Below are 14,778 nucleotides of genomic sequence, written 5' to 3'. Positions count from 1 at the left end.
GTACCATGTAAAATGAACATTTAAGTATAGTTTGAAGAGCTTCAAAACATAGGAAAACCTACAGCAGCCATGGGTTCTTTTGGTTTTGTTTTTTATTTCAGCAAAATATAATGCCTCCCAATAAATTCATGTTAATCTGAATTTTAGAATCCATGTAGTTTTGTTATTTATTAATATAGATCAATTTTGATTCTTGTATAAGATTTGTAAACAAAAGGAATTTATGCACAATCAGTTAAAGCTGATACATATAGGATGCATATCATAAAAATGCCATGTTTATTTTAAACATGTATGAAATATACTTACACAGTAGCTCTTCAGTCTGATAAAATCTACAGTCATAGGAATGGATCTGTCACTATTTCTGTTCAGTGCTTTGATGTAATCCAACAGGTCGGCAAAGAACTTATAGCCCCCCTTGAGCACACAGAGGGCCACAATGTGATGGCCACCCATCTCCTTCATCACATCTCGAGCCAGTCGTTCGGTCCTACAGAAATTAAAATCAATTATTTAATAGAAATTAAATAATATTATTTAAAACAAAATTTAAACTTTATGGGAATTCCCCGGCAGTCCAGTGGTTAGGACTCCATGTTTTCACTGATGAGGGTCTGGATTTGATCCCTGGTAAGGGAACTTAGATCCTGCAAGCCGAAGGGAATGGACAAACATTTAAAAAAAAAAAAAAAAAAGGAGGTTCAAGTCAGTAAACCTATGGCTGATTCATGTTGACGTATGGCAGAAATCAACACAATATTGTAAAGCAATTAAAAAAAAATAAGTTCAAAAAAATATGAATAAATAAAATCAACGCATTACAAATGTAGAAAAAAGGATTAAGCTTCCACAAAACACTTTCTCTGCCCCCATGAAGTCTATCTGTGCTCATAAAGCAAAGGTAAAAATTTTAAAAACCTTCAAAATCCATGTGTACTATAACATCTATCATGAAAAAAATTTTAAAGCAAATTAAAATAAGATACAATTTTCACCTATCAAACTGGCAAATTCTGATAATACAATATTAGAAGAGATGGTGAGGAAAACGGCACTCTCATATACCATTGGGAGTATAAACTAATATAACTTTCTGGAGGATACTTTGACAGTATCAAAACATTCAATAAACACCTTCCCCTTGGCCCCAAATTTCCCCATGGATAAAGTTAATTGCCCAAATATCTGTAAAAAGATGTTCCCTTCCAGTATGATCTGTAAAAGCAAAATAATGGAGACATCATGCATCCATCAATAAGGAACTAGTTATATCAATTATGGTACAGCCAGAAAGTGGAATGCCATGCAACCTTTAAATATATTTTAAAGGTTGAGACAGCACCAGATGTACTAATCTGAAAAAATGTCCAATAAATTGTAGATCTATACAACAGCAATACTCATGTGTTAAAATATATGGTATACATACACAGGCAGTGAGTACGGAAGAAATGTGTACAGGAGACTGAGAGACCTTTACTCTTCATGTTTAAGCGTCTAGAGTCAGAATATTTTAGAATATAGTTATACTAATATTATAATCTTAGAATAAAAAAGAACAGCCAGAGACACAAGACAAGCATTTAAATAAAGTGAAGTTTTTCACTGAAATTCATTTAACAGAAAAGTTTCAAGCTAGTGTGCATAATAATCAAAATATGACCTTGCCTTCCCATGATTGAGCCCCACTCCATTACCCTGTTCAGGGTTGAGAAATCAAAGACTTTGTGACTAAAGTTCATTCTTCCAGTTTCCCTTCAATATTTACTTTATTCTTCTCCATACAGATTCCCGGTATTCCATGACCTATACTGGGTTATTCGTAAGTTTTCCTCCCCTCCCTTTTTTGTCAAGAGGGCTTCTAAAATAGAAAGCATCAATTATGTGAAAAGCTGGCCTAGTTTATGTTCAAATATCAACTACTTAAAACAGCTGCTGACACTAGAAATTAATATAAGAAAAGACAAAATCCCAACTTGAGATCATACTAACCTGTCCATAATTAGTCCATGAGGAATGAACACCTTCTCCAAATCCTCAGCATAATGATTGGGTATACAAAATAAATCTAGGTCATAACCTGGTTCATCATCGCTAATCTGAAAAAGAAATACAGCTGTGTTAATGAGAGCATTTCAGGATACAAACACTTGATTGGATTTAGATGTTTAAAAACCTTAGCCTATCACAGAAATTTAGATATTATGAGATATCTTGTGTGTGTTAAGTCGCTTCAGTTGTTTCCAACTCTGTGACCCTATGGACTGTGGCCAAGAACTTTCTGTAACTTCACAGGTATAATGAATTGTAGTTATAGAAGAAATCAACCACATGTTTCAGAGATGAACAGTTAAGATTACAGAAGTCGAGTGACATGAAAATTTCTTTAGTTCAGCAGAGAAGAAAAACTAAATAGCTAAGACAAATATGGCAAAATCTTGATAATATTATAAATATAGGTGATAAGTATATGGAGATCAATTATACTTTTAATATGCTCTCCACTTTTGCATGTTTGAAAATTTAGTAAAAAATGTTAAATACACTATAGTCCAACAAGTTAAAATATCACAGTGAACAAGAAAAACTGATGTTCCCTAACTCAAATCAAAATAGTCTCATCTCACAGTAGGGAAAAAAAAACCCACCAAAGAAGCTAAGTGATTCCTTAAAAACCCACGCTTGTATAAGTCTGAGATTGTTATAATCAACTCATGAGGAGTCTTCATACTAGACACTCTAAGATTGTTTGAGTAGGACCACATATTGGTCATCTTGGTATATCCAGGTCCAGGAAAATAAAATATTAATAACACTGAGGACATGGCTCCTGTGGTGGTAAGATATACTATGACTACAGCTTTCTAAATTTTATATATGAACCTATACACACAGAGGACTTCCCAGGTGGTGCTAGTGGTAAAGAACCTGTCTGTCAATGCAGGAGATTAAGAGACACCGGTTCGATCCCTGGGTCAGGAAGATCCTCTAGAGGAGGAAATGGCAATCCATTCCAGTATTCTTGCCTGGAGAATCCCATGGACATAGGAGCCTGGAGGGCTATAGTCCATAGGGTCACATAGAGTCAGACACAACTGAATTGATTTAGCATGCATACACTCAGAAAAACTATAATAAAATCACAAAAACCTTTATCTTGGGGAGTGGAGTTATAGTGACTTTATTTAGCTATATATTTCAAATTGTCTTCGATGAGTATATATTGCTTTTTATAAATTCAAGTCCTCATTAATGAGTTGTGGTAGTATGTCTTTTCATATATAATATGAAAAGCATAGGGAAATTTTCTAAGATATGTTAAAACCAAATCTATAAGTAAAAAATTATAATAGAAATAAAAGGAAGACAAGAAAAAAAAGAAAGGTTGGTATGCAAGAATATACCAAACAATGGTCAATTGTAAGAACTAGGGACCTGCCACTTTCTGCACATTAATCTTGATTGGGTTTTTTTATTGTCAATTTCACTTTTAAAAAAAATTATGGTTTCTTTATAATTTCTATTTGGCGTTATATTTAAAACTTCTTCAGCACCTGGCCAGTTAGCTCAATTGGTTAGAGTGGTGCTAATATAGCTTATTCCAAAGACACCAGCCAGAATTATAATATTTTGTTTCACATTTTATTCAATATGGAATATCTTCCAAATCACATTCCAGAAGCTGATGACATGAACTTTGGCAGTTGGCAAGAAATATTGGTCAAACCATAATTCAATCTTGCCAAGTCAGTTATCTACTGAGCATCTCCTGCTCCAGTCAGCACTGTTAGGTGCTTAAGGACAAGTAGCTTGGTTTTCAATAAATTAAAAAAAAATGTATTTAAGATGCATCTATTATCCACAGAATTGCTAATTATATTTTAAGAAATCTGAAGTTCATGTCTTTCCTTCAGTCCCCAGAGCTCTGAGTTTTCCAGACTTTGGTGGAGTTTCAAGTGCTGTCAGACTGGTAGTAGCTGCATGCCCCTTCCGTCTGGCGCTGTGGCCAGGAGGCTGCTGGTCATTTGGGCAGGTGGATCGGACATGTCCACGGGCAAGGTCCAGCAGCAGGCAGAGCACAAGCACTCGCTGGGCACGCAGTCTGAAGTCAATATTGGTTTGTTTTAAAAACAAACATGTATTACTTTCATACGCAGGGGGGAAAATCCTATTTTGGGTATGGGAGAAAGATTATGCCAGATCCTCTAGGGCGAAGTACTAATGTGTCTACTCAGCATTCACATCAGGCTTATTTCAGAAGACATTACTACTAAAAGAATGGGAATGGGACATCTGTGACACCTACAGGAGTATTTTAAGTATTATTTTTATAATGCTTCATAACAAGCAAGGTATTGCTTTTCTAAATTTTATAAACTGAAATCTAATGAAAGTTTTGGGAAAAGGAGAGGTAGACCTTGCTAGATCCTATGAGAGGATAAACATTCATGTCAGGCTTGTCAGACTAGATCTGACAAGAATGAAAATGTACCATTTCAGAGTGCTTTAAAATCAAGATCCAGAGCACCAAAATGGCTTCCCTTCCTCCCAGTTACTCACTGCTGGGTCACAAGCATAAACCAGGACCTACCCAGTACTCTGAAACACGCAACACTTTCACAGAAGACTACTGCTTCTGTGAAAATGGCTCAGTATCTGGCTACGGGTTTTGCATGCATCCTAAGAACTTTCAAGAGTTTTGTTTGTCTCCATCAAAGCTAATGAGAATTCTGCCCAGAGTTCATCCCAGACATGCAGTCTAACACAGACAGATCAGCAGGGATATACCCCCAAATAGGAATTCTCTCTGTCAACATGCCAAATTCATTTCCACCTCAGGGAATTCCCTGGCAGTCCAGTGGTTAGGACTCCATGCTTTCACTGCTGAGTGCCCGGATTCGATCCCTGGTCAAAGAACTAAGATCCCTCCAGCTGCGTGGCATGGCCAAAAAATGAAATTTTTCAACAAATTTTTTCCAATTCAAAGGTTTTATTTTCAATCAGTACTATTCTATTTATATATCACATTCAGTGTAAAAGGGTTGGTTTGCTATTTGAAACATTAAAAAAAATACATCAATATAACTCTTTCCAAAAGGCAAAAACAAAATTCATAAAATCTGCATCACTTGAGGTACTTTAGACACAAATTCACAACTTTGTTAGAATTCACTATAAATATATGGGGTTGCCATTTCCTCCTCCAGGAGATCTTCCCAACCCAGGGATAGAACTAGTGTTTCCTGCATTTCCTGCATTGGCAGGTGGATTTTTTTTTTTTTTAACCACTGAGCCACCTGGGAATCTCAATGTTAATTGATTCATATCTGATATGAATTAACCCCATCTAATATGGATTAGGTAACAATCCAGTGGGTACTTTCATAGGAAGGGATCATAATATATTTAATTAAATAAAAATGCATTCAGCATCCACCTTGATTAAAGCACTATGCCACAGATTTTGTAAGGATACAAAGATGATTATAAATTGAGAGACTTCGAAGAGTTTATAATCTAATGGAAAAGACATATATATATATATACGACTAACTATACAGCCCATTAAAGCTTATAATCTGTACCATATCTAATTCCACAAGCCCACAAATGTGTGATTGTCAAAAGTGCTTATACACACTAAAGATAAATGGAACCCAAGGTCACCTAGCACTAATGACTACTTCCTAAAGAAATATTAAGCTTAAAGTATATGATAAAGTATTATATTCTGTTGCCTAAATTGCAAATTGAGTAAATTAGACTGGCATGTCTCTGGCACTGAATTAGCACAGCCTTCTAAATCAACTAGGTGACAGAAATGCCCAACTTTGTATATCAGTATAAATTACGTGTTATTATTTGTAGCTTGGTGTTGTGTGTCTGACAGTGGTTACTACCAACACTTCCTAAAAGAACTGTATTAGTCTGCTCTAACAAAAAATCATAGACTGGGTGGCTTAAACAACAGTAACATTAACTTATTTCTCACTGTTCTGGAGGCTGTGAAGTCCAAGATCAAGGTATCAGCAAAGTAGGCTCCATTATGAGGCCTCTTCTGGCTTGTAGGCAGCTATCTTCTCCTGACTATGTGCGTGTTGGGGGTGGTGCAGGGCTGGAAACTCTGGTGTCTTTCTTCAAAGACCAAGGCCCCACCCTCACGACCTTATCTAATCCTAATTACCTTCCCAAGGCCCCATCTCCAAATATCACTGCTTGGGGCCGGGGGGTGGCTAAAGCTTCAACAAGTGAACTTAAAATGGCTCAAGCTCACAAAGAAGCTTCTGGATGGCTTTGGGAAGGGCCCAACCCCAAAATATTTAGGGGAGAACTCTGGAGGGGCTGGAAGTGGTAAACAAATGAAAATGTAGTTTCTCTGCAGATACACCTTTCCTACTATGATTCACAGTTCAGCCAGAAATGGCCAAAAGACAGGTTATTAATAGCTCTGAGACACTTACCATTTACTCAGTTTGGAAATCTGACTGCATCTCCTTAGAGCTTTAGAAGGTAGCTTTCAAATTCTAACTTATCTATAATAAACTTGTTAATGGTAAAATCTACAAGGCACTTTTATTAATATGAAAGATTACTGAAAAATGTAACATTACTATATATCTTTTGTTTAGGACCAAAGTCAATCTTTTACTATCATAAATTATCAAAATTATTTTATTTTCCAGTAAAACTGGAGCCACAAATTCTTAATAATTATATGTGTCACATCTATAATAATGGTTTTCATACATGAAAAATATTGTTGTTTGTACATAAGATGTCTAATTACAAAGATATATTATCTAAAATTACAGTAAGCAAGGAAATTAACTAGAACTAACATAACACATGCAACATCAATTCATCATCTGTGAGCTGGATGTCTTAGGTCTTTTTGTGATCCAAAAATGACAACGTTTATGGGTCTAAACAAGACTAAATGGAAGTGAAGAAGTGAGTTTTAAAATGTGAATTTAAAGGTGTACAGTAATAGATAAAATACATTTTATTTTATTCTTAGTAACCAACAATACAGGCTTCCCAGGTGGCGATAGTGGTAAAGAATCTGCCTGCCAAGGCAGGAGACATAAGAGATGAGTTCAGTCTCTGAGTCAGGAAGATCCCCTGAAAGAGGAAATGGCTACCCATTGCAGTACTTTTGCCTGGAGAATCCCATGGACAGAGGAGCCTGGCGGGCTACAGTCCACAGGGTCACAAAGAGCTGGACACGACTGAAGCAACTTAGCACGCACACACCAACAATAATTCCAAGCTTCCAGAATGAGCAGAAATGACCAGGTGGCATATATTTACCTTTGATATTCATACACTTCAAAACTCTCAAAAAACACCAAAGCAGATATGTCATACCCTTGGGATAATTTGTGATAACTCAGGGTATCTTAAGACCAAAATTATGAACTATTGATGCACTTATTCCTAAATGTGAAAATAGTTTAAGCTCATTTTCCAATTTTATATCAGCCTTACAAATAAATTACATATATCACTTGCTTGCCCTCCCTTCTAATAGGTAAAGAATTAAAAGCGTTACAAGAATCTAAGGCTTACAAGAATTAAAATCAGCATTCTATTCAACTCAGGGATAAATTATTACCTGCTTCTATGTAAGCGGGCCCATAACTACTATCCAAATGGAAAAGGACACGCATTTAGCCAACATTATCGTCTTTCCTTTCCAGTGTGCATAGTAGAATAATAGGCATGTTAACTCTGGTCAAAATATATGCCTATCAATTATCAGAAGCACAGTGCTGAAGATAGTAGTTCACAGCAATTTAAAATGTTTGTCTGAATTCTTATTTGTAGCAAATTTTTCTAAATATCAGACATTTGGCAGCCACTGGTAGGAAAATAACAGTCTCGATATTAACGATGGTGGCTGACAATTTGACAGCATATAAATATTACTGATGCATATAAGATACAATTACAGAGGAAGAGGACACTAGCACATCTGCATCTTTAGCATCTCTTCACACTGGGGGTAAAAATGACACGGCCTAACTACTGCCCAGTGCACTACAGAAAGCGAAAAGAACTCCAAGACCCTTCTTCCCTGTTGATCTGGTTGGTCCTTTCGTCTTTTTCCCACCTCTTGCCTACGGACTTTCTGTGACACCTAGATATAAAAAATGGACGGAAAAAGTTAAGATGACTCTATAGGGTGCATGTCGCACTGATTAATCAATTTGTAGAATGAAACTGCCAAATTCAACTACTCCATTTCTCAGTGGCCACCAAGGATAATTTTGGTCGACACTGTCAGCCTCAACCCTGTTGATAAAATGATAGTGTTGTGGACCCCTCAAAAGCACTATTTTATCAATTCTGTGAAAATCTAGCAGGGTAAGATTTAAGCCCAGTTAATAGGGATTACATTTCTAGCACTGCTGCTGTTAAGTCGCTTCAGTCGTGTCCGACTCTGTGTGACCCCATAGACGGCAGCCCACCAGGCTCCCCCGTCCCTGGGATTCTCCAGGCAAGAACACTGGAGTGGGTTGCCATTTCCTTCTCCAATGCATGAAAGTGAAAAGTGACAGTGAAGTCGCTCAGTCATGTCCGACTCTCAGGGACCCCAAGGACTGCAGCCCACCAGGCTCCTCCGTCCATGGGATTTTACTGAAGTGGGCCATCCTGAAATGTAGAAGATATTTTATCCACATAATATATTTCTGATGCTTCATAATAACCTGCAAAAATTCAGAAGCTTGTTCTTTGTTCAAGTGTGTCCAAGTTTACCCTGGTAGTTTAGAGACAGAGTTAGAAGTAGCATGGGTCTTATCTGGCAGATCTGGGGGTCAATTTCATCTGATTGATATTGGGTAAGTTATTTTATCCATCTATGCCTCCAAGGTCATACTAGTATTTATCTACCTCCCTCAACCTCCCTCGGAATATCTATTATGTATTCTTAGGGCATTTATATTAGATAATGTTGTAAAATATTTACCTCAATGCCTAAGACATAGTATGTACTAAATAAACACCTACTACTGTCACTTTGAACTTAAAAGTGGAGAGGTTAAGAGCAGACTCTGGGGCCAGATAGCTTAGATTCAAATTCTAGTATTGATGGGTCATCTTGGGAAAGTTACTTAACCTCTCTGAGCCAGGTAAATTTTTTAAATAAACATCAAACCAATTAATAGTATAAAGGGCTTAGTAACCAGCACATAGCAAGCACTATTTGTTTGTTATTGCTAACATGGAGACAATTTCTGGGAAGGAAATAAAAAAGGGAACAGGAATTTGCAAACCAAAAACACAACGAATATCTTGATGTTCAAACAAAACTAACAGCCACTTATAGCAAAAATAACTTACTGTATGCTGGGGCAAGCATTGAACCCCAAAACTTAAAACCAATCATCCTCTTCAGCAACTGAATAAAAATAGCTGAGTACCTACTATTAGCATCATGTTTAAGCACATGGGCGCTTGATAGAGACCTAGGTTTGAGTCTGAGCTCCTTTCAATAAGTTCAAAGATTTAGAGCCTAAAAGGATTCAAGGATTCCATATGTAAAATGTAAACCATACTGTAAAATGATAACCATACTTCTGTTACAGGGTTGTTTTGAGGACTAAATAGGGATAGGCAGGTAATGACAATGATAAATAGGATCCCACGGCAGACTCCATTAAGAGCACTGCTCTTTAAGTCACAAGGCCTAATATGCAATAGAATCCTTTCTTTTTTAGGGCTCAATGGTTTATTTAATTTACTCCTCTAACAGAAAATCATTGAGAATTTCTTACGTGCAAGGCACTGTGATTCCTGCCCTTGTGGGAGAGACAATCAACAGGTAATAAGGTAACTGTTAAAATAATAATAAGAGTAATAATGCAGGCTAAGGCATTTAACTATTGAGAGAGGGTTGGCTCTTTTAGCAAGATCAGAAGGGGAGAGCAAGGGGAGGGAGCAGCTTGGCTTCTTGGAGAAACAAGAACCAATGAGGTTGGAGACAGGATACCAGAGACGGATTATGGTACCAATGTCCTTGATGCTAAGGACCAGAGTCGCATTTTTTTGTCCCCTGAGACATCAAAGAGCAACGGATTGGGATTCAAGCATATCTGATTACGAGGCCCGGCTTACCTCTGGGCTGTGAGAAAATTACCTAATATCAGTTAACTATTTTCTACGCGTGTAGGCATGGTTACCGCTGCCAAGGCTGCCGCGAGGATGCAATGAAGCAATGCGCATTCCCACAAATATTCATCATAGTGTTTGCAGAACTAAGTGAAAATACCAGTCCCCGCATGCCTCCCATGTGGTCGTTTCCATGCCCCGGGGCCCTCTCCGGAGGTGCCCTGAGGACCTCACTCCCACACGCCAAATCTACAGAGAAGAGCCTCTCCTAAGAAAGCCCCCACCCTCACCGCGCCTGATCATTCCCGAACTGGCCCACGGCCCCTCCCCATAGCACGCTCGCCAGCGGCACATGTCAACCAAAACGCCATTTCCACCCTCTCCTCCCACACGCAACCCTCTTTCCCGGGGCTCTCCGGAGGCGGCCACCCCGACCTCGCCGTTCCGTCACCCCAACGCCCCGGCGTGACAAGCGGCCGAACCCAGGAACAAGCGGCCGAACCCAGGAACATGCGGCCGCCCCCCTCCCCGCGACCCCGGGCCAGCCGAACCCAAGCCCGCACTGCGGCCCCGCGGCTCGGGGGACCGGCGGCCGCCGCCACGGGCCTCGCGGGCCAAGCTGCTCACCACCACGCTGGGGCTGCGGGCCGCCATAACGGAGCCAGCTGGTGCGCGGGCTGAAGGCAGTCTGGGGAGGAGGAAGCCGCCCAGGAGGCGGAGGCACGCGGTGGGCGGTGCCGCGCGGGAAAGCCAAGAGGTCTGCAGGAGCGCTCTCCACCGTCGCTCAAAGCTCCGGAGCAACAGGCCCCGCCCCGCCCCGCCCCGCCCCGAGCCGCCCGCGCGCGCCGCCGGGGGCGCCTGCGGGTCTCCACGCTCCGGTGGTGGCCGTGGGAATTTTCTTCCCAAGGAAGCGGAGAGTCGTCCGCAACCTCTCTTTTGCTTCCCCTCAGTCTCTGTCCAGGCGGCCCCCAAATTCCCAGACCTGCCGCCGCCCTCCTTTCCTCCCCGTGGCCCTAGGTTTCTGTCACCAGCGCCCCCTTCCCAAGACCTTGGACGGCATTGCGGCTTCCATTTTCCTGACTCTTGGCCCAATTCTAACAAAAATCTGGGTGTAAGAGTTGAGACCTTAACTCAAAGCAGAAGATATTAAGAAGAGGTGGCAAGAATACACAGAAGAACTATACAAAAAAGATCTTCACGACCCGGATAATCACGATGGTGTGATCACTCACCTAGAGCCAGACATCCTGGAATGTGAAGTCAAGTGGGCCTTAGAAAGCATCACTACGAACAAAGCTAGTGGAGGTGATGGAATTCCAGTGGAGCTATTTCAAATCCTGAAAGATGATGCTGTGAAAGTGCTGCACTCAATATGCCAACAAATTTGGAAAACTCAGCAGTGGCCACAGGACTGGAAAAGGTCAGTTTTCATTCCAATCCCCAAAAAAGGCAATGCCAAAGAATGCTCAAACTACCGCACAATTGCACTCCTCTCACATGCTAGTAATGCTCAAAATTCTTCAAGCCAGGCTTCAGCAATACGTGAACTGTGAAATTCCTGATGTTCAAGCTGGTTTTAGAAAAGGCAGAGGAAACAGAGATCAAATTCCCAACATCCGCTGGATCATGGAAAAAGCAAGAGAGTTCCAGAAAAACATCTATTTCTGCCATACTGACTATGCCAAAGCCTTTGACTGTGTGGATCACAATAAACTGGAAAATTCTGAGAAAGATGGGAATACCAGACCACCTGACCTGCCTCTTGAGAAACCTGTATGCAGGTCAGGAAGCAAGTTAGAACTGGACATGGAACAACAGACTGGTTCCAAATAGGAAAAGAAGTACCTCAAGGCTGTATATTGTCACCCTGCTTATTTAACTTATATGCAGAGTACATCTGGACATGGAACAACAGACTGGTTCCAAATAGGAAAAGGAGTATGTCAAGGCTGTATATTGTCACCCTGCTTATTTAATTTATATGCAGAGTACATCATGAGAAACGCTGGACTGGAAGAAACACAAGCTGGAATCAAGATTGCTGGGAGAAATATCAATAACCTCAGATATGCAGATGACACCACCCTTATGGCAGAAAGTGAAGAGGAACTAAAAAGCCTCTTGATGAAAGTGAAAGAGGAGAGTGAAAAAGTTGGCTTAAAGCTCAACATTCAGAAAACAAAGATCATGGCATCCAGTCCCATCACTTCATGGGAAATAGATGGGGAAACAGTGGAAACAGTGTCAGACTTTATTTTTGGGGGGGCTCCAAAATCACTTCAGATGGTGACTGCATTCATGAAATTAAAAGACGCTTACTCCTTGGAAGAAAAGTTATGACCAACCTAGATAGCATATTCAAAAGCAGAGACATTACTTTGCCGACTAAGGTCTGTCTAGTCAAGGCTATGGTTTTTCCAGTGGTCATGTATGGATGTGAGAGTTGGACTGTGAAGAAAGCTGAGCACCAAAGAATCGATGCTTTTGAACTGTGGTGTTGGAGAAGACTCTTGAGAGTCCCTTGGACTGCAAGGAGATCCAACCAGTCCATTCTGAAGGAGATCAGCCCTGGGATTTCTTTGGAAGGACTGATGCTAAAGCTGAAACTCCAGTACTTTGGTCACCTCATGCGAAGAGTTGACTCATTGGAAAAGACTCTGCTGCTGGGAGGGATTGGGGGCAGTTGGAGAAGGGGACGACAGAGGATGAGATGGCTGGATGGCATCACGGACTCGATGGACGTGAGTCTGAGTGAACTCTGAGAGTTGGTGATGGACAGGGAGGCCTGGCGTGCTGCGATTCATGGGGTCGCAAAGAGTCGGACACGACTGAGCGACTGAACTGAACTGAACTGAACTAAAGAGTTGAGACCTAGAACCGTAAACCCGAACAGGGTATAAATCCGAAGGGAAACCTTAACTGTTCTTTGACTTTGTGTGAATCAGAATCACTGAGCCACTCTTGCATCTCAGTAAAATGAGGATATTAACTTGGATCGTTGAGAAATAATGATATGTACGTAGATGGTGTTCTATGAGCACACACTATGTTTATATATGTGTGTGTATATATATATATATGTTGTGTGTGTGTGTGTGTGTGTGTGTGTGGCACAACACTGAGGACGGTGCATGATCAGTAAATGAGAACTATTGCCTTCACTGGTCTTTATTCTTTGCCACCACAATTCTCTTTTTTTTTTTGCCACCACAATTCTTGATATGAATCTGGGGTTGAAAATCTTCCCCTACACTCCAGTAGGTCAAGCACACCAATAACAGTTGTTCCGTTTCTACTGTGCTCATCTGTGTAGCTCCAGCACCCACCACAGCGCCTAGCACATAGTTGGTGCCTGGAATGCTGGAGACCCAGGTTCGATCCCTGGGTTGGGAAGATCCCCTGGAGAAGGAAATGGCAACCCACTCCAGTATTCTTGCCTGGAGAATCCCATGGACGGAGGAGCCTGAATGGGCTACAGTCCACGGGGTCACAAAGAGTCGGACACGACTGAGTGACTTCACTTCATTAGGGCCACTGACAGGTATGTGGTGGGAGGAGATTTGTGAAACTGGGCAAGTCATTGAACTCCGAGCCTCAGTCTCTTTCTCAGTTACGAACTTTTTGTACCTATCTTTTGGTGATCATGAGTGTATTTCCATTGGGTATAGACAGACGTTGACGTTCATATCAGCACATTTTTATTACTTGTTCCTTTAACAAACACTGTTGCCCTGGGAAGTTAATTCAGAGAAGTTTCGGTTATACATTTGGCCTGACACATGCGGACTCAGCTGCCCACCTTGGCTTCTAAATCACTTGATTTATGACTTCAGAACCCTTCCAGCTTGCTTCTACTTCGCAGTTTCTTTCTCCAACCCCTATACTCCTGCATTTTAACAGAGATTTAAAATAAATTGTGAAAGCCAGTGATTTAAAGATAAAAAGAAACAAGTCATTATTTCAACCCTGTCATTGTAGGTGACAACTTGGAGTGAAAGCACTTGTGAAAAAAAAATCTAAAACAGCAAACAGTGCAGTCTACAAGAGGTAATCCTTTTGTTTGGTAAGTGAAAATCTGGTTCATATATGACATCTTTTGCTGATTTTGGACAATATATTTTAAATTGAAATGTATTATTTAAATTTTTAATTGTTTTAAGACAAGATGAAACAAGAAAATAATGGTTTTTACTAATTACTATTTTTTCTGTAGTAATTAGTAATAACCATTATTTTAACAGAAAATAATTTTGTCAGGCAAAATAATTTTCTCACATAATTTTGTCATTCTGGGTGTCAAATAAGCTAGGTATGCCACCATTCTTCACTAGAAGATCTGCATGCAGGAAGAAATAAAGAAAGCATGGGTATAACACAACATTCCCCTGCCTGCCACACCCCTGCCTTTCAAGAAACAATTTTGTAATCCACTTATGTGGACAGAATGAGGAATTATTTCTGTACTACAGCCAATTCTGAGTATATTTCTGCTCCACAGGTTTCTTTGTTTAGGAAGAACCTTGTTTTTACCATGGTGCTATGTATTTCTATGGGGAAAAAATCACTGAAAAAATCCGTATCCTAAATGTTGAATTTTCAAACTGAATTTACGATAGCCTTCTCAATGTCAGATGTTTCTCCATCAGAATAAATTCCCATTAG

At 40.1% G+C, this 14,778-nt stretch overlaps 1 protein-coding gene across 1 annotated transcript in view; it reads right to left on the bottom strand.

Annotated features, from left to right (window-relative positions):
* The window catches only part of HPRT1 (hypoxanthine phosphoribosyltransferase 1), a 30,659-nt gene extending 19,871 nt beyond the window's left edge, over positions 1-10,788 (bottom strand). Inside the window, exons 1-3 of the mRNA XM_052663031.1 lie at positions 10,744-10,788; positions 1,996-2,102; positions 310-493 (exon numbers count right to left, since the gene is read on the bottom strand). Of these exons, the coding sequence (XP_052518991.1) occupies positions 310-493; positions 1,996-2,102; positions 10,744-10,770 (318 nt within the window). The 5' untranslated portion in view covers positions 10,771-10,788. The remainder of the gene's footprint in view (positions 1-309; positions 494-1,995; positions 2,103-10,743) is intronic.
* Between the last annotated feature and the right edge of the window lie 3,990 nt (positions 10,789-14,778).

The sequence above is a fragment of the Budorcas taxicolor genome, chromosome X (assembly GCF_023091745.1).
Source record: "Budorcas taxicolor isolate Tak-1 chromosome X, Takin1.1, whole genome shotgun sequence".
NCBI lineage: Eukaryota > Metazoa > Chordata > Mammalia > Artiodactyla > Bovidae > Budorcas > Budorcas taxicolor.
The sequence above is the reverse complement of the archived record's forward strand: the minus strand, read 5'-3'. Positions and strand labels throughout refer to the sequence as shown.